At 38.6% G+C, this 20,760-nt stretch overlaps 1 protein-coding gene across 1 annotated transcript; it reads right to left on the bottom strand.

The window, feature by feature from the left end:
• Positions 1-2,342: 2,342 nt before the first annotated feature.
• Positions 2,343-20,760, bottom strand: CCNJL (cyclin J like). Its single transcript, XM_026681648.2, has 6 exons — positions 20,456-20,760; positions 19,614-19,727; positions 11,293-11,503; positions 8,371-8,670; positions 6,618-6,777; positions 2,343-4,817 (listed from the first exon to the last, which is right to left on the bottom strand). The coding sequence occupies exons 2-6, from the start codon at positions 19,689-19,691 to the stop codon at positions 4,370-4,372; spliced, it is 1,197 nt and encodes a 398-aa protein (XP_026537433.2). The 5' UTR covers positions 19,692-19,727; positions 20,456-20,760; the 3' UTR covers positions 2,343-4,369.

Here is a 20,760-nt window from a genome sequence, read left to right as displayed (position 1 = left end):
TGTTGCATAAAATGATATCAGTTTAGGACCAAAGGCAGAATTTTTGAGAAAAAAAAGCATGAATCCGATAAGATAGGGTTACATCTCCCTGCTTTTTTTTTTTCTTTCAAATCTTTTAAATGAATTGATGATAATAACATTGATATCAAGTGTCTATTGGAATAATATCACATATCTGGAAGCACTTTTATCGTCATTTCATCATCATTTCAATATTATCAGTTGATTATAATTATAATTTCTAGTTACCTTTTCCACATGTTTTTTCACTAATGCCTAACCAAACTGTAAAAAGGCTTCATTTGATAATTGTCCTTTTGCCTTCTTACATTTCTGTCTGCCATAGTTGAATTTACAGCTAGATCTTGGGAAAAGGAAAGCTCTTTGTAATTTGCTTCCATTGCCCCTCAATCTCTCTCTTCTTTGTCTCTTACCAATCTCCATATGCATGAGGACCTATCAGTTTTAGTTTTTGAAAAAGAAGAATGCCACATAAGGGAACATAAATCTCTTCTCAAGTGCCTAGATCAGGGGTGTCAAACTCAATTTCATTGAGGGCCGCATCAGGGTTGTTTGACCTTGGGATGGGGGGGGATGGGGGGGGGGCGTGGCCAGTTTGACACCACTCCTGTCAGGGTCACCTGTGGTGGCCAAGTGCTAAGGCATTATTTGCCTTAGACCCTCCCTCCCTCTCATTATAATCTTCCTTCCTTCTTTTTCCTTCCCTCTTCATTCTCCTTTCTTCTTACTTCCCCTATTTCCGTATTTTTTCTTCCTTGCTCACTTCCCACCTTTCCTTCTTTTTCTTTTTCTTTGCCTTTCCTCTTTCCCTTTCTCCTTTCCTGTCCCTTCTTGCATGCTGAAATGCAAAAGGGGAAACATGCTGAAATGCAAAAGGGGAAACATTTTTTGCTGTTTTGCTTTTAGTTTCTTTTGCTGGCCCTCTGCCAGCAAAATGGAGCGTGGGGGGGGGCGTGCTTGCCCCCCCAGGGCCTCATTTTTGGCCATGATGGCCTCCATCTCTCTGCCAGCGAAAATGGAACTTGGGCCCTGTTTCCACTGGCAGAGGGCTGCAGGAGGCTGTCGCATCCAAAAATAGGGCCCAGGAGGGCTACAGAGGCTCTGCGGGCCAGTTCTTTGCTGTTTCCAGGGCACACTGTGGGCCAGACCTAAGCACCTTGCGGGCTGAATCTAGCCCACGAGCCTTGGGTTTGACACCCATGGCTTAGATAGAACAAAGTACAGACACTGGGTGTCTGGATTGGCCAGAAACTCAGTCTTCAGTGTTGCTACCAATTGGCTCCAGAAAACCTCACTAGGAACTTCTTTAGATAGGACATAATTTTCCATAAAAATTTTCATAGCTGTCAATTTAGCAATTGTTCCTTTTGTCTCCTGAAAATAGGAACACCATGTAAGCAAAGCTTCCTAGCTCTACAGGATTCAGGAAAGAATACCCATTTCTCTCTCCACTCCCTGCTCATATTCAGGAACTAGTTTTTTATACTAATGAGCTGTTCATTGATATAATGTACAACTGATAGCAACAAGTGTACTCAGGCATCATGAATAGATGCTAACTTCAGTAAGCTAATAAAAAGAACCTGTGTTTGATAATAGTTGCTTTTGAGTAGAAATTCTGAGCTGCAAATAAAACATGAGAGAAGGCTTTGCATTCTATTTAAAAGTGCTCTATTGCAGTGCTGAGATTCCTTTGTTCTCATCAGCTAGAAGTGGAATTTAATTCCTTATTTGCACAATTGAGAACTGCTTCCAGGAAACTAAATTGGAAAGCAACTCAATTATTTTTAATTATAAGTGACTTGGTGAAGTCTTGAATGTCTATTTGCAAAGTGGAGTTAATCAGATGCTAAAACAGGTCAAGAGGTGGCTTTCCTAGGATACATATGTTGTATAGTGTGCACCTTTGCAATGGCAAGCTTGCACATATTCAGCAACATCAAAAGAAAGCCTGCTTCTTAAATAAATTAGTAGGTTCAAAGGCCTTCTCTTCTATTGTGTTGTGTACTTTCTAGAGCAGCACTGGCCCGAGATCTGTATGTCTTTGAAAACCTGACTGTTCTCCCAGGCCTAGTAAGTTCAGTCTTTCATTTATATTTGGCATGTTGTGTGTGTTTCTTCCTGAAGTGGATGGTCTTATTATTTATTACTTTTTACAGGGCAAACCACTAGAGTCATTGGATAGCTTCTAGATTAATTTAATGTTTGCCTCCTACCACTATGAAACTTATTACAGGTATGGAAGGAACTGGAGACATTTGATTAAAGGGTGTAGTACAGCCTATGAAGATTATGAGCACCCAAAAGGAGACAAGACCATTAACGTTTTGTGCTGTTTATTCAATAAACTTCTTAAAGACAGAAACAGAAAATTTCAATACACAAAAACATCTTTACAGGATGTCATGAAATAACCAGGCCAAATTCTATAAGCTTGAGCTTCTCCAGTGGTTTTTATACAATTAAGTGACTATTGTCTGCTTAAATGTTGTAGTTAAAAAGTTGTATATAAATACATAAAAGGTAACGTACAAGTCCAGCTACAATTTTTGACAAAGATGTTTCTAACACAGAAAGAAAATCCATACAAAAACATTTCCAACTTTGTCTTGCTACATATGTTATCATCAAAAGCGGGAAAGCCCAGTCACTAGACTTTTCAATAAAAGGAAACATTCTTCCCCTACATTAAAAGCAGCATTCCCTTCTTCATTTAGAAATTCTTCACTTTCTCTCTGAAAATCATAACTTAAAGCAAAATGAACAATTAACATTTTACCACTGCATTCTCAACAACACAAACTCTATATATTCGATAGAATAAAAGCATATTGCACATAGTTATTGCAATCCTGAGAAACATTCCATAAAAATACTGTCATTTAGTGACAATAGCTCCACATCAAGTGGCAAATTCACACAGTAGACACCTTCAACATATTTTGAAATTGGAGCCACACAAGTCTAGTACAAAACTTAATCATACAAAATTGTTTAAGGCCATGATTCTAAAGTACGTTTATATAGAAATATTGGAGCACTGGGGCAAGGCAAAATCTGGCAAAGTGTTGTCAAATCTATATTTTTAGAAGAGAATCAGTGGTGGGGGCACGGTACTGTAGCCCACCCATTTCCATCAATTATTTTCTGCTAATGTTTATCTCTCTCCTCTTTTCAAAACTTACAGTACTTCCTAGTTCTGGAGTCCAGCTAGAAAGAACCAAGTCAAGGTGCTAGAGAAGCATTTGTAGATAGAGATTAGCTTTCTTATCATGGTGGTTCATCCCTTGCTTTAAATGCTAATATTCAAAGTGAATTGTTATTTACTTTGTCATGTTGATTTATGTATTGTCTTGAAAATAGCTTGCATGGCAACCTATCTCAATAGTCATTTATAGTATTATTCCAGTTAGTAACTTTTTAGGAATGCAACTTTTCAGTTGTTTGATCACCTTCTATTAACCTTGCATTCTTTATTCTTGAACCCTTTAAGAGTTCTTTCCTTTTTTAAGAGTCCTTCTATGTTTTTGTCTACTTTTCTAAATTCCTAACATCCTACAATAAAAGGCAGCAATTCCCTCAAAAATCAAGGGATTTAACTATTTTTCTTTACAGTGGACTGCTTCAAGTAAACATTAATCCCTGATATAACTTGTAAACCATATTTTCTCAACAAATGACTGTTTGTGATATAAGGCAGCAGCATCTCAAATATCTAGAGGTACTTTAAAAAGGCAATTAAAAATACTATACATATGAAACTCAAGTGGCACTTAACCTACTAAATGTATTCAGAAAGTTCAAAGTGTTTCTCTCCCTATTTTCATGTTTAATATATTGCTGTGCGAATTTTCCAATAAGCAACAAGGAAGTTTCTTCATAAAGTATTCTGCCAGAGAGAGATCGAGAGAGAGAGAGAGAGAGATCAAGGTGAGTGCAACAAACACTGGACTTTTTATCACCAATAGAAGGTTCCAGGCCTAAAAACTACAATCATCCACCTGCAAAACTCATCAGGGAAGCAACTATACACATGTGCCACAGGGAAGTTACCTTACAGCAAAAGTTTGTCTTATGGAAGTAGCTTTTCCAGGTCTTCCTCCCTCAAAATGAAGCCTGGCAAATCAGTGAGGTATATTTTTTTAATTTTTTTTCTTAAAGTCTTGCTTCCTTACAAAGCACACATACTGAGAAATCAAAATTCATTTGTGAGTTGGATCTGTTTTTTGTTCAGCCATTTCGTCATAGAGATCCTGCTGATAGTTACATGGGCGATCTGGTTTGTGTGCTCCTATGTTTTCCTGACAAAACATCCTGCCTCTCTCTGGCTACCTTTTTCCATAGGCGCTCAACCATCAAAACAGCCTGCTGGGTATGAGTGATGCCTGCTGAAGTAGCTGCTGCCATAGACCAATGAGAGGCAATGCCTGGATTCTGTTGAAATGGCTACCTGCATCGCGATTGGCCCTTGGAGAGACATGGTCTGCAAAACAGGTTGGAAATTCTCCTGCAGGGCGGAGTAAGTACTCAGCATACTACTCCCTGAACTGAGACCACTGGATCGAGGAGCTTGCAGGGAGTCCCGATAAGCGGAGCACAGATCCTGTATCGGAGAACAGAACTGTGACAGGACAGCTGAGGGCTGGGGCAGGGGGTGGTACTGTGGCTGTTGGAAGAGAACGTGAGTTGGCGTCTGGAGGTTTAGGCTTTCCATAATTTGCTGCTGCTGCTGTTGCAACAGGCTTAGGGAATCCTTGTCCCGTGTGTCTTCTCTGGGGTCCTTACTGTGAACTTTGCTAGGAGAAAATAAATAAAAAACACAATCAAACCATGTTTTGAAAAGAAATGTGAAACTAATTAACATACGCTGTGCTAAGAAACAAGTATCAACTAGCACTGATGATGTTACCTAGCTTGGGTAATCAAATCTCAGCCAAAAAAAAAAAAGAACAAGCTCAGAGAGCACCAAAGACCCTTCTTGTCACTTCTGAGCTACAAATATTCTCCTTTATTGGCAAGTATCATTTATCAGATTTAACTCAAGGGCAATATTTATAGCTACATTTGTTAACAACATTGGACAAAAGTATTTCCAGCTTCCCAGATACCCTATAAGGCAATAGAACTGGTTAAATCTTTTAACATGTACAATTAGTTTCTATATATATGTTATCTGTAAATCAATTTTATATACAGATGCTAAGAGATTAATAAACTACAAAGTTAGAAATTTCTGTATTACCTAGACAATGGGAAAGTGTCTTAACTTCTATACCTAGTGTGTCAGTGGACCTTAAACTATGACTTATACAACAAAAATATAATTGGACTCCATTACATTTGTATTGAAAACTGTCCAGGAGAGCATTATGTTGGAAATAAAAACACATCTTTTTCCATTACCCTATACTTAACATACTACATTTTGTGAGAAAATAGTGGTGTACTTCTAAATCTGACTGTACAACAAACAGCTAATATTTTCAGAGATTAGTATTCTCTTGAATTACATATCTAGTACACAGAATCTGACAAATGGACAACATGAATGAACTCTCTGTGCTATATTACAACTAAAAGATTGACATTACATCATTGGAAAGATGGCTTCATTTATTCAATAGATTCAAGACATAATTACACTTGCTACCTATGAGGGGATTGCTTATAGACATAGACTTTGTAAGGATAAATACAATGAAATATAGGACTCATTCAGCAAAGTACATTAGATTTTTAAAAAGCATGATTGTAATATAATATTACATGTAATATAAATATTAGATTATATAAAATTGTAACTGTTGTTACAAGTTACAGTTTATATTTTATTTATTTACATATTTTTAAGTGTGTTATATATTTTTCATAATGTGTTTATCTTTTGCTTTGACCTTTTGGGTTTTTTTCGGTTATAATTTTAAATGCAATTTTCTTTTTAAAAAAATATGAAATTTGGTTGCTGAATAAACAAACTTCCCCATAATAACCCATATGCTGCTGGAGAAAAATTAAAATTCCTGAATATTTTGTGTTTTCAGTAATTTTATAGCTAAATACCATTTACATTCTCTTATTTCAAGTTCAGGAAAGAGAAACTGATGAACTAGAGTTATGGTGTGCTAAGAATTTATTTTAAAAGTTGCCCATCAATTTGCTGATGTGGCAAATATCTATGCAGGAATCTATTATATTAACACATAATATCACCTACTATATTAACACACTGCAAAGGCTTAGGACAATGGGAGCAGGAACTACATCATTCAAGAGGAAGTGTCACTCAGTAAAATCTTGGATCAGGGCAACAACAGTGCCCCTATCTATAGTCCAACATTTTATTTCCGAATGCAAGCATACAGTAAGTCACTGAAGATTAATCACCAATAGCAAATCCTTTTAACTAATTTGCACCTATTTTCCTGGGCTCATGCAACTCCCCTTTGAGACCAGAAAAGGCTATAATTTCTTTGTGGGAGCAGCCAATGGACAAGGAACCCACTCCTGCCTACTTTAGATCCAAACACGGCAATTGTCTGCTCCATAACACTGTATTGGCAGCTCAGGAGAATGGTCTACTTCACTTTGAAACTTACCCAAGCAGGAGTTCAATGCAAGGAACAAGATGTTCCCAGGAATAACATGTCAGCAGTTGAAGCTGTGTGGTCCATGGGGGAGACATCTCAAGGTAGACGCGGGAGGCACCCACACAAGCAGCAGCAACCAGAGAAGGCCGAAAAGAGAGAAAAACATGATCTGGGAGTGGGGGGAACAGGGGAAAGAGAAGAAACAAACATATAAGACTGCTGTTTAAACATGAATTCTCTTTGGGACAAAACTGATTAATACTGAGGTGTCATGCCTGTTTGCAAGGAACATCATGAAATCTCTTGGTGTGCTAGATAATATCTCATGGTATGAAAAATGCTCTTAAATAGGCTTCCTTTAATTTACTGCTTCATTTAGACCTCTAACACTGCAAACATGAGCATGCTTACTTAAAAATTAAACCAAATTCCGATGCTGTCCAAACGGTGAGGCTTCTGGAATGCCCTGCAAAGCTAGGACTGCTCCAGAAATGTGTGATATTTTGCAAAAAACCCCACCCCCCACTCTCTTGGCTGAATGGAGGGAAGTTAAAAATGAGAAGGTCTGTCTGAGCTTCTCCCTGAATTCCAATGTTCAGACTGCTGAAAATTTTAAAATTTGCTTTTATGGAGGGTGAGGAAAAGAGTTGACAGCTTCTCAGTTTCCTTTGCAATATTGGAAAACGTTGGAATTACCAATAACATGTTAAATTTATATGCTGCCCAATGCCTAGCAATTCTGCCCCCTCATTTCACACGACATTGACAATCATGTGATGTGGGTAGCTGCACAGGAGAATGAATAGCTGACTTAGTGAGTTGGGTCCTTTGAATACTACCAACAAAATTCATTGTCAAGGAAACATGCAACTGATCACTCTGCTGATACTTTATAACAGGTAAATCACTATTTGGTGCTTTACATTCTTTAATAGCATAGGAAGAACTGATAAAATGTGCTTTTTAACTATCTTCAGTCTTGCATTACCTCTACGTTGAAAAAACCCAAGAATCAAAATTCGCCAAAGTTGTGATCATAGAGCTGAATCATGGATTGATGAGTTTTTCTAAAATGGTTAGAGGCATAACACTGCCTCCTAGTGGCTTTTCCTTCCCATTCTCACACTCCTATTTAAAAATGTGCTTAAATGATTGGCCTCTTCAGGGTTTTCCAAAGTCAACACTGATCCCGAAAACTCGATGAGACTATCTGAATGGTTGTCCTTATTGTACCCTATGACTATTATTAAGTGTTGTACCTTATGATTCTTGACTCTTTGACGAATGTATCTTTTCTTTTGTGTATACTGAGAGTATTTGCACCAAGACAAATTCCTTGTGTGTCCAATCACACTTGGCCAATAAAGTATTCTATTCTATTCATTCATAGTAATACTCAGTAGTATGTACAGCATTATTTTCATATAATATGGGCCACCATTAATATATTATGTGTCAGTATTTTTATATATATATTGTAAATAGTGATGTCTATTGCTGATCTAAGACCGTAATAAAGTTCTGTTCTGTTCTGTTCTATTCTGTTCTGTTCTGTTCTGTTCTATTCTATTCTATTCTATTCTATTCATGTGATATGGGATCAATGAACTGTCTGAAATTTCATGAAGGGGTTGATGGGTTGAACAGCTTGGGGAATCCCTGCCTTAATCCCTTCTGGTAACATTACACTTTCTTTTAGTCCTCAAGGCGACTAGGAGATTTCCTACACCTCAAATGCTCCTAACCAGGACCCGATTATTACCTTGCAGTGAAGCTTCTAGGAACAAGTGAGAATATTTCTCCATGATGGCTTTGAACTTAGTGACAGATGTGATGGGCCAGCCTTTGTGGAGGTCACCCGCACTGACAGAGGCGAAGAGGTAATAGTCAATGTAGTGTGCCGGGGTTGGCAGACACAGGTTCCAATTGAAGCTCTCCAGGAGCAACAGTTCCATCTTCAGTAGGTCTTTTTTCGTAAGCATTAGATTAAGGCTGCACATGTAAGCAAAGTTGTTCAGCAGCTCTAGTTTGGGCACCTTATCTTCCTTCTCTTCAAATTTGCCTAAGGAAAGATGAACACAAGGAGATTGATTCAAGGCCCATATCCATCTTATACCATCATACTATATGTTTAAGCCATCTGTAGATTCATTAGTCCTCGTGGATACAAGAGGCCGATAATTTTTTTTCTGCTATAAAAACAAACCACAGTTCCATCATGTCTGAATTTGTGGATATAAGATGGATCTGAGACCACGTTCTACCTTTTCTCTTTAGACAAATCCCAGTTTCAAATTCAAGCATTGTGGGTAATTGAAGCATGAAAGGGAAGGATTTTTTTTTTTTGCAGCATGATTTTTTTAATGCTAGCTAAACACAACCAATATAAAGGCTCAATGATGTTGCATTCTTTCTTAATTGTGCAGGAATTTGGAAATATTTACTCTAAAATATTGCAACATTAATAGCTACTGCATAAATTTAGCCTTTCTTTCTTTGAAACATTGAAGTTAAAAATAAATACACTGTAAGGTTTGCCTGATAATTTCCAAACTTTGCAATGTATAAAAATCAAAGCAATCAAGCATAAAAATACGGGGTGGAGAGAGAGAAAATTTAATAGCAAAGCATCTGCATCCATCCTCAAAAGAGCTCCAGGGGAAAAAAAAGGGGGTGACAGTAAAAACCTTGTTGCTAGGTGAGAAATTTGTTAAGTTTTGCCCCATTTTACGACTTTTGTTGCTACCTTTGTTAAGTGAATGACTGCAGTGGTTAAATTAGTAACACAGTTGTTAAGTGAATCTGATTTCTCTATTAAATGCTTGTCAGAAGGTTGCAAAAGGGAATCACAAGACTCTAGGACACTGCAACTGTCATAAATGTGAATCAGTTGTCAATCATTTGAATATAAATCATGTGGCCATGGGGATGCTACAGTGGTCATAAATGTGAAAAATGGTCACAAGTCACTTTTTTCAGTGCTGTTGTAACTTCAGTCACTAAGTGAACTGTTGTAAGTTGAGCACTACCTGTATTAGAACTGCTCTGCAAACAATCACTAGATGGGAACAAAGATTTAGCATTTTTGGACCTCTTTGCTATTATCTAATAGATGCACAGATACTTGGAGCCCAGATCTGGCAACTCTAGATAATTGGCCATGGCTTCTAATCTTCCAGTTGTTCCTTTTTGTTGTAGAGTCCCCCAAAAGCACGTCATCCAGGTTTCAGAATTATCTAATGAGCTAATAATAATACAGATGAAAATATCCCATTTCCATATTCAGAACAGTAGGCGACAGCCAAAGAGTTTTGTCTTAAAGTCCAGAGTACACCACAGCTTGTACATTCCCAACAAGCCAGAATTCTGGTTTCTCAAAAAATGAATCAGAGTCTCACTAGAGGATTACTGATACTATAGAAGTATGAATGTCAAAAACTCTGGTCCTGTTCTATATTAATAAAAAATTAGAAAAGTGTTTTTTCCTTCTTCTTCCTTAAGTTTCACACATTTGCAATCAGCATTTTTCTAGCTTGTGGGGGTCAAAATCAACATGTAAAAAATGTTCTATGGGAGCAGAGAACAAAGGGCGGACAATGAATACTAGAAGACACACTGATCCCTTCGCTTGTGTTTGTTGTTTTATTAGCTGTTGCTTATCTCCACCTTTTCAGATTGGTCTTTTGAAATCTAACTGCACCAATAACTATAGGCAACACTCTCCTTAAAAAAGCCTGCTCAAAATGGTTTTGTGTGCATTTCATTTGTTTAGGACCATGACAGCTTTCCAACAAGGAATTAACAACCTGAAAAAAAAATCTGTTACAACCTTGAAATATGTTTGCTTAGACAATCTGTTAAAATGTCTGCACTACCTCTAAAGACTTATAAGGATGCGTTACAGAGTTAGACAGGCCATGGGGAAGCAGGTGGTGGCTGAACTACAATTCACAGCAGCACCAGACAGGATGGTCAATGGTTAACAAGTCTGGGAGATTTTTAGCCACAAATACAAGGGTAGCTTAACTTCTACTTTAGGTCTTCCAGTATCATAGCAATATAGTGGGTAAAAACAGCTTTCATGTCATTACAAGACTATCTAAAGGCCACCACACCGAATACATAACATTCTTTAGTGTAGTTCTGGTTGTTCTGGACTGTACAGGTAGTCCTTGACTTATGACTACAATTGAGCCCAAAATTTCTATCGCTAAGCAAGACAGCTGAATTTTGCCCCATTTTACCTCTCGTGCAACAGTTAAGTGAATCACTGCACTTGTTAGTAACAAGGCTATTAAATGAATCTGGTTCCCCATTGACTTTGCATGTTAGAAGATTTGCAAAATGTGATTGATCACATGACCCCAGGAAACTACAACCGTCATAAATACATGCCATTTGCCAAGCACCCCTACTCTGATCATGGGAATGCTGCAATGGTTATAGTATGAACACTGGTCTTAAGGACTACCTGTAATTTGAACAATCATTCTGTGCTACAAGAAACTGAAGACATCACTAAAAAATCCAAGCCAAAGATTACTGAAATGCTGTCTTAAAAGCAACCATCTCTTGATGCATTATACTGCACGATTTATAGTGGCTTTCTTCGTGCATTTACTTGAGAAAGACCCCACCCAAATCTTACTGCATGATTTCTCTACCATTAGGTAAGGTGACTTACTTGCAAGGAGAAGACATGCAATTGAGACAACATATAACTGCTTCACAGTAACATCATAGCGATCCATAAAAATGTCCAGCAAGTAAACAGCAAGGTGCCGAGCCATGGGACAAAGTTGGCAATGGCTGCTGAGGACAGTAAGGAGGTGAGCAAAATAGCGTCGTCTTTCGATTTGCGGAGAATGGGCCTTGTAGACAGGCAGTTTCAGCTCCTATGGCAACACAAACAAGGAGGCGGGGAAGAAAAGGGGAATAGCCATTTCAGTAAAGAGAACATCCAGATTAACATTGCACCACCTGTTCTGGCAAGTTGATAACAATGACAGGAATACAAAATAGTCCCATCCACCCTTCTGTCCAGATAATTAGGAATTGAAAAACAATTAAATTTATAACAAATTGTCCATATTCTAAGAAATAAGAAACTTGTGTATAGAGATCTTTAAAAAAAACCAAAACCCAACAACTGTTACGTTGTATATTATGCTAAATACTTAAAATCACATTTCTGACAAAGAAGCATTATTTACAAAATAGCATGTTAACAGCGGCATTTGATAATCCTGACTTATGAAAACCAGACTCTGGACTAGTTTTTTTTTTTCCAGCTGAGGTTCTACGAGAGATCATGATAGACAAAACAAACAAACAAACATTGTTTTTCGAACTATAGCTGATAAAGGTGGGAATTTTCAAATAATACTACTTGGTGGTGGGCCTGCTCCTTTCCTGTTATTGTAAAGGTCATAAAAGTGGTAGAAATTACTTGATTGTGAGGTTTTTATATTTTTAGGCAGGCGTTCTCCTAAGACCTGAAAATTATGGTTCCTCCAATGGTTCCCCCAACATTAAAAAAAAAACATGAGAAAGACTGCTACCAACTAAGGAGATCGTCCTGACCTTGTTACTATAAAATCTTCACAAAAGAATACTCTTCTATATATTTGAAGACAGAGGTGAAGGCAAAGTTGATGTAGAATTCAACTTAAAACAAGCAATATCCTAGGTCGTGCTTTTTATTCTTATATTCAATTGGTTAGACAAATGATGCATAAGAATTTATCTATACCAACTGAATATAAAAACAAAAAGCACAACCTCCTAGGATGTTGCTTGTTTTAAATGAATTCCACATCACTTTTGTGGAATTCAAGCAGAAGCAAAGTCAGAATAGAAAGCAGTTTTGCATTAACAGTACTCTTGACAATGCAACTTCTACCTTTAAATTTAGGTGCATTTGCTTCAATAATTCAATGCCCAAGAGCAAAAGAATGGATTAAGTAAATGTAATTGACTTGTCTACATTTTTCAAGCGGGAACATGAGCCTGGAAGGTGTCTGTGAACGTATGTGGTTTAATCTCCCTCAAAAGACAAGCTTGATGAAAATTTTCTCCAACCTTTCCAATTAACAGGACAGAGAAAGAGTTAGATATTCATCCAGATCACAAATAATTCAGTTTCTAGAACCAGTGCATGCTGTAATGGCCATTGTTTATGCTGGAAGAACTAGCTGCGCTCAAGCAGCTAATTTTGCCAATGAACAGTGCAGCCCAAAGCCATGCCATTAGCATTCTGATCAAAGAAGACAACTGGATGAAACTTTATTGCCTCTTCCCAACTTTCACTCTAAGTTTGTGGGAGGCATGGACAACATAACAGAAGCAGAGGACTCCCTGATAGCTCTTCAGTGGCACTGCCATCAAAATGGAACAAAACAATTTAATGCCTTTGAGAAATTCTATATATTAGTTCAGTTTTGCCATAACATGTTATTGATACTAAATCCTGAAATTTAAAATCCAGGTCCAGATATGCTCTACTCACTTTGTTCATTTTTTTTAACATGGGCTAAAATGGTGAAGTTACCCTGTTTGTAAAGACTTGATAAAACCTCTTAAAGAAAAGGATCACAAGTAAATATTTATACCATGGTAAAGAAGACCTGATTTCCCCAGGTCAATATGCTCAATTATCTACTGGGATGTACCAGATGCACTTATAAACAGGATTAGATGCTCCCACAAGTCTTTGTTCAAGAAGCATGGAATGTGTTGAAAGGAATCAACACATTCCTTTCAAAGATAGAGTATTTTGCAGTTTCTGACTTGGCTGGAAAATAAAACTGGATACAAATTCACAGAAAACTACACCATATTTAGCAGGCAGGCAAGCAGGTATTCTATAATGCCTATTCTATACTTCAAAAGCTACTTTTATCCATCATCAAGGGAGCAGAACTTAAGGACAATGAAGTTCATTGCTTTGATCTTTTGAAATACCAATCACATAGATGTGATATACAGTGCTACCAGACACAGAGAAGACACTTCATTTTTTTAAAAGTAGCACTAACACAGAAATATAAGTACAATTTAATTACTGACTGGTTTAGCATACACCACAAAGAATCACAGAGAGTTGAAAACCATTTCGGAGATAATCTAATCATTTCCACAGTTCAGTACAGCAGTGGTCCCCAACCTTTTTTGTACCAGGCACCAGTTTCAAGCAGAAACACTTTTTCAAGGACCGGCGGGGGGAATTGTATTTTCCATTCCCAAAACTTTGTTTACCCTACAACTAGCATTAAAGACACCTGACTGCAGTCTCTCTAGTTCTAGGTCTTGCCCAGCTGTGTAGCTACAAAATTTCATGCTGATGTTTCTCTTATCTCTGTTTGGTGAAAACAGGAATTTAATGAGGAGCATTTAGTCAGTGTGTTTTCCCTAGGAAGCTCCTGTAGTCCTTGTTTAGGGATCATTCAGAGCTACGATGGACCTCTAACATCCAGCCCAGGAAGAAACTGCTTCAAAGAAGCCGGGAGGGGGGTGGCTTTTCCTGTCGCCGCACCTCCTCTGAAGTGCCCGTTCACCCCCACCCCGCCCGCCCACGTGCGGTTCAATCCAGTGCTCCATTCTGCCTGCCTGCCTTCGTTTCTGGTTGTTTGGGAGCAGCTTCGGCTGATAAAAAGAGGCGAATAGTTATTATTCTCAGCCGAAGCTGTTCCCAAACAACCAGAAACGAAGGCAGGCAGGCAGGCAGAACGGAGCACTGGATTGAACCGCGCGTGGGCGGGGTGGGGGTGAACGGGCGCTTTGGAGGAGTTGCGGCGACAGGAAAAGCAACCCCCCCCCGGCTTCTTTGAAGCAGTTTCTTCCTGGGCTGGTGGAGGAGCGAGAGAGCGACTGAGAGGAACGAGGCAGGAGGAAACCAAAGCCGCTGAGCCGGAGAGCAGGACAGGCTTTGGTTGCTTCCTCCCTCCCCTTCTTTCATTTGTGTCCTTGATCCCTGATCCCAGCAGCATTCACCGAAGGCAAAGAAAGCTGCCATTTTTTTTATTTTATTTTCTTTGCGGCCGGGTACAGAGTGCTCCGCGGACCGGGTTGGGGACCCCTGCAGTACAGGATCCACTGTAACAGATGACCATGCAAGCCTGTCTGAAGACCTCAAGGGAAGCAGACCTCACAACTTTATTTGTCAGCCTGTTCCCCAAGAGCTTGTAGAGTTCAAAGTTTCTCCTTAATGTCTAGCCTGAATTTGCTTTCTCTAATTTTAATAAACTACACTGCAGTTTTAATCCTGACTTTTTCAATAACAAAAGAAACATCTACTCATTCATCTAAGTGACAGCTTTTGGATCTCTGTTATTTCTTCTCTAACATTACTCATAGGGTAACCCTTCACCTTTTGCTCCATTTTTCCCCTGTTGTTTTTAAGCTGCAGTGTGTAGAACAGGACACACTACTCCACATGAAATCTGATCAGGCACTATAAAGTTGGAAAAATTACTTCCCCCAATATGCTTTTTAGGCTGGCTAATGTACCCCACAACACCATTTTAATTTGCAGCACACTATTGGTTCATGTTTAATTACTTTTCACGGGTTCTACTGCCAAGTCAGATCTCCATCATCCTATACTTGTGTCTTTTTCCTACCTGGTATAGAACATATTGTTAAATTCCATCGATTTCATTTTAACACACAGTTCAAGCTTGTCTGGAGTTTCTGGAATTTCCTCTCATTCAACATCAGCCACACCTTGCAGTTTGGTGCAGTTTATAAATGTTCCATCAGTTCACCATCTATTCTAAACCATTGATAAAAATGCTACATGACATAGACATCAGTACAGAGCCATGGATACTCCCTTGGATATTTTCTTCTAAGGTGAAAAACAGCTACTAATGACTACTTTTCGATGCTGTCACTTGACAATCCAAATAAAGATGTATTGATTTAAAAAGTTTATATGGTCACAATAGTGATAAGAATATACATAAAAACAGTAAAAACCAACACCCTCCCAAATAACTCTCAGAGGAGCAAAATAATACTTCCCCATATGCTAACGTTCATAAATACTGAGCTCCAGCCTCAGCCTATATTAATGCCAGCGTATATATTCTTAAGACCTTCTGGAAAGCTGAGATGCTGGGGTCCTGCTGTACGAGGCACAGCAGAACCCGGGAGCAGTGTGAAAAGAGGAATCAGCCTAAAATCCCTACATAGCCACAAGCAAACTAGGTCTGACTCTCCTTGAGTGCTGTTGACCCTTATCTAACTCTAACCCGATGCTGATCTTTAGTTAAGAAAAATCATGTGCATATGCTTCTAGCGCTAAATCAGCTTAATTGAATGTGTAGACCTGATCTTTCACTCCAACACCTGCCAGACCTGGGTACCCCTAATTTTTAATCCTATATTAGAGAGAGTAGGTATCATATACGTCTTCTTGATTGCTGAAAATGTTTTATATTAACTGGAAGGTGTATGGTTAATATCCAACAATAAGACATCATGTGTTCAGTTAAACACTAAAAGGAAAATGTTTCATTAGATATTAGAACAGAAGGGAAAAAACCAGCTTTGAAACCATCTGAGCTGCAGTATGTTTGAATCTATGCAAACAGGTAACACCTGCAACCAGCCTATAGAAATGTCTAGCCAATAGGCTGCTTCTGCCTAGGTAGTGTTAATTTTTCCAATTAGATCAGATCTCCCCACTCACTAGACATAAATGGGAGGAGCAATCATAACGCTAATCCTTCAACACTGTTATCAGTGTTAACAACTGTCTTTCAGGCTTTGAGAAAACATAGTTTTATCTTTCATCAATCAGGCACTGAAAAGCCAAGGAGAATATTTGGGCTGGGGGGTGGGGAGTGGGAGAAGAAATCTGTTTCTGCTACCTAGCACTCTCCAGAGGTGTCCAACTCCACAGAGCAGAGGTACACAATCAGCTTTATACTAAGATTTCTACTTGTTTTGATGTGATGTACCAGACTTCAAATACTGGACTTAGTAAAAATAAATTTGGTCTCAGTTTAAATTCAAATACAGTTGATGTTACTTTCTATGAATATTCTTCTTCTATCTCATGACAAATTACAATTTGGTGTCAGTCTTTCTGGGGGAAACATAGCTCTGGGGCCATTCTAGAGTATGTATATCTCTGTCCTAGGAAATTATGAAAACTGGACAGCTCTGGACACTATGAGCACATTCACAACCACAAGTCCTTGAAGTATATCAAAAAGGGTGTGGGACATAAAAATAATGCAAATGGATCTTAGCAGCACCATTGGTGTAGTGGAATTCTTTAGCATCTTCACAGGCGGATATACTGTAAATAAATAAAATTTCAGGCTAAGATCTACCAGAGATCACTAATTCATGATATTTTTCTGTATACACATGGAAAGTATTAGGAAAACTCTCCTATTGCAAAATCCTCTTCATTAGCTGTTAATTTATTGTGGTTTATAGCTAATAAGGAAAAAAGACATTTCAAGAATGAAATGGTTCTTTGAAAATAATCTGGTATCCTCTAGTCGGGGAGAAATAATTTAAAAGAAAATTAAATGGCCTGCTCAAAGAGACAGAAGACAACATTAGCATATATCAAAGTAAATATTTAGAGAAATAAAACCTCTTAGGAGATTCTAAGCATTGACTGTTTCTTATTGCAAGTCACATTATGTTACTGAATAATTCAAATTAGGAAAGAGATGTTCTTTCATATGTTCAAAGCAGATCAAACTCATGCTTACTTTTTTCTGCATGTTTCTTTGAAAAAAGCATGAGCATATGCAATACTGGCAACACAATGAACAATGGGATATCCAAATCAAAAGAAGCTGAAAAATGTGCAACCTATGGCCATGTGTGCTTTCGAAAACACACCTGTCACACAGTTCACTCATCTTAATTGAGAAACATAAACCAGTTTGTTTTTCATGCGGTGTGCTGAAAAACACAGCTAGATTAAAAAAAATTCCAAAAGGTCTTTTTCTCATGAAGTATTGGCAATAAAAGGTTATCCCAACTAGTAGGTTATTTAACAGACATAAATATGAATATTCCTGAAGTGCAAATTTCCATACCAAAGCCATAATGGTTAAAAACCACCAGAGAATTATTCAGAGCTAAAAGACATCTGCTATGCAGTATCAGGAACTCTTCTCATGAATCTTTACAATTGTAGGAGATATGTAATGGACCAATAGTCATCTTTCATTCAGTGGATTCCATTGCAGGTTTGAGAAGTAAATCCAACTGTGTTAAGAGAAGATTGCTGACTCTAGGTCTAAAACTATAGTAGCTTGAGTAAGGACCACCTTTCTTTGTTTGATGGATCAACTCAGGAATAACCAAGCCAAGGATCAACAAGATTTGGCACCAAGTAACCATGCTTATTTTGTAGCCTAATTGGTTTTGTAGATGTACCAGCGTTCACATATACTCCTGGGGCTTCAAAATTGGCTCCTGAATCAGTGCGAAGAATGTATCCCTGCACTTATACCACATCTCTATATAGATTTTTTAAAATATTTTCCCCTCAGAGAGTATATTTCAAGATAAAACTGTCAAAATTATTAAATAATCATCTGTTCATGTGTTTAGATATATCACAGTGATTGCCATTCAGGCACTTTGCAACTGGTGTGAATTTAGAATAGTTGGTCACAGAATCACCATTTGCCTGTTTCCCAATTAGCTCCAGAAAACCAGAGTTAATGGAGAACACAGAAGTAAAATCACAAGTCATGGTCACTTGATGTCTCCCTTAATGACTAGTGTGAATCACCTAATGACAATAAGTGACAGGAGGCCTATCACAGTCACACAATTTTCTGCTTAGCAACCAAGTTACTGGTTCTAATTATGGTTAAGAGTACTAAGTCTATTATTTTCCCATGGAAAGTGATTCTTTCCATATTTACTCAGAAGAAAACATAAATGTGCTTAAATAGAGCATTCATCCATATATCCCCTAGTTGAAGAAGGTAAGATGGGTGGCCTTGTTAGATAAATAAAACCCCAGATGTATGCTTATCACACTATTTGAAATAATTATACTAGCATCTTCAAGGTGCATGGATGTCATAGTAATGGCAATTATATAACTGCTGTGGAGTTTTGTCAAAGGAAGAAGCACAGCTCTGAAGAGCCATATCTACTGCAATTATGTTGGGTAAGTGCTTGAAAGAGGAACCCTGAACAACAGACAAAATTTTCAAAGATTTTAATGGTAATTGAGTGATACAAGACAGGAAACCCTGGGGATGTGATTGGTTGGCCTTTGGGAAAGTTGCCCAGGTCTTTGCACTGTCCTTGGAGTTAGTTCTATTGTTAGGCAAATAGGCTTTCAGGAGGTAGGGAGGGTCAACTTAGCTATGATGGGATTAGGCAAAGAGAGGAACTGGGTTTGACTTTGGCTATATTTGAAAGGGGGAAGGGGAGGAGGGCAGTCTCCATTTTATCAGGTTTGGTTTTTTCCATTACATAACTTGTTTTACACCTTACTTCTGTCACCAAGTTTGTGGTTCAACTACATCCATGGCAGATCCAGCCAGCCGGATTGCAGCTGAAAAATGTGTAGAACTGCACTGATAGAGAGATGCAAGGCCTGATATCATTGTGATGTGAGGACAGGGGAAGGTAATACAACAGACATAAATGGACTTGCATCACCCTTCTTCAGCCTCAGCCTCTCCCTTGCCTCTCTCTGTCAAGGTCATCTTCCTTAATACATAAAGTACATATGTTTAATAACAATTTATTACCTATCTGTTCCAAACAGATCTTTCCTAAGTAAAGTAATTGCCATGTATGTTCGGCTCTCAGTTACTTCAAATCTGAAACCTTAGTTTAATTTCAGTCATTTAAAAAAAAAACCTTCCAGTTGCTTGAGTCTTTCTTATTTGGAAGTTACTTTGGAAGGACAACTAAACAGCCGGTTGTACCTGTTTTGAATTGTAGCAACAGTAAAAAATAGAGGATAGAGGGGGGGAAAAGGAAGCAGCTGTCTAAACTAACCTTCAGTCTTAGTGTCTGATGAACATCAGCTGCAAGGTCTCCTTTCCACCATGGCTGTTCCATCCTTGGACTTCTCATCCAAGGAAAAGTGTCCTCTAGTGAAACAGACAGCCCCTACAAGGTAGGCAGAAATCAAAAAGTAAATTAACAAATGAAACATGGAGACATTTAAACTTCACCCACTGTTTTTCAACAATCCCACCTACTCCTTTGTAAAAAAAAAAAAAAAAAAGGAGCCTAAAAACATATTGCAGTGTAAAATTAGGGATATGTAGGTGCAGCTTAACAAGATACCGTTGATGGCTGCAAATTTAACTATATAATTCCGCTCCCCCAGCATGGAAATAATTCAGTCCATTAAAGTTCTCTACACCTGGATGCCCCTTTCAGAGTTGAATCTGTGCAAAAGGGTTCAAGCCGTCTTGGCCAACATCAAGTCATCTTCTCAGCACAACCCCTGTAGCTCTGTTCTTGCTCAAAACAAGAGCAAAGAAGAGGTATTGATTGCAATACAAGTCATTATTGATCTCCGACTCACGCCCACCTTTCTTTCGGCTTGTGGTGGGGAAACGGCACCGACTTCCCGGCGGCCCGGCTTTTTTTTTTTTTTTTTTTGGCAACAAAACCCAATACCCGACTACAAACGGCGAGTTTCAGATCCAACTCGCTTCCCCCGCCCCCAATCTGCTTTGAGATCGCCGAGAATCAAGACAGCATTTTCCCCGGGCTGATTTCAATCTCCCTCCTCCTCTTTTTACAAGTACAAGTGGCACGAAACTTTTTAGAAGTCCGCGGACTGAAACTTCTGACAAGCTGCCCACAAACCCCGTGTTAAGCGTTACCTTTGCCGATTGCCCGCAAAGCGACAGCCTTTGTCCTTTTCCTGACTCCGACGACTTCTTGCAAGGAAAAAAATCCTAGAGCCCCGAGAAAGGGAAGGGAGAATCAAACTGCACCCCTGTCCGCCCCCCTTTGCTAATCCCAGCAGGGAAGGTCAGCAATTGGTTGCATGACCCAAAGGTACAAGGCGGAGGGAAAGAGGATGTCTCCCCGCCCCCAGACCACCTCGCGCCCCAAATCTCGCCTCCGCCTTGAAGAAACGACCTAATTTATTGGAGAGGTTACATACACACCGGCTTTCTACATT

Source organism: Notechis scutatus, chromosome 2 (assembly GCF_049901735.1).
Source record: "Notechis scutatus isolate UNSWTSFEM ecotype Mainland chromosome 2, rNotScu1.2, whole genome shotgun sequence".
In the NCBI taxonomy this organism is placed as follows: domain Eukaryota; kingdom Metazoa; phylum Chordata; class Lepidosauria; order Squamata; family Elapidae; genus Notechis; species Notechis scutatus.
Note: the sequence above shows the minus strand (reverse complement) of the source record. Positions and strands in the feature narration are given on the sequence as shown.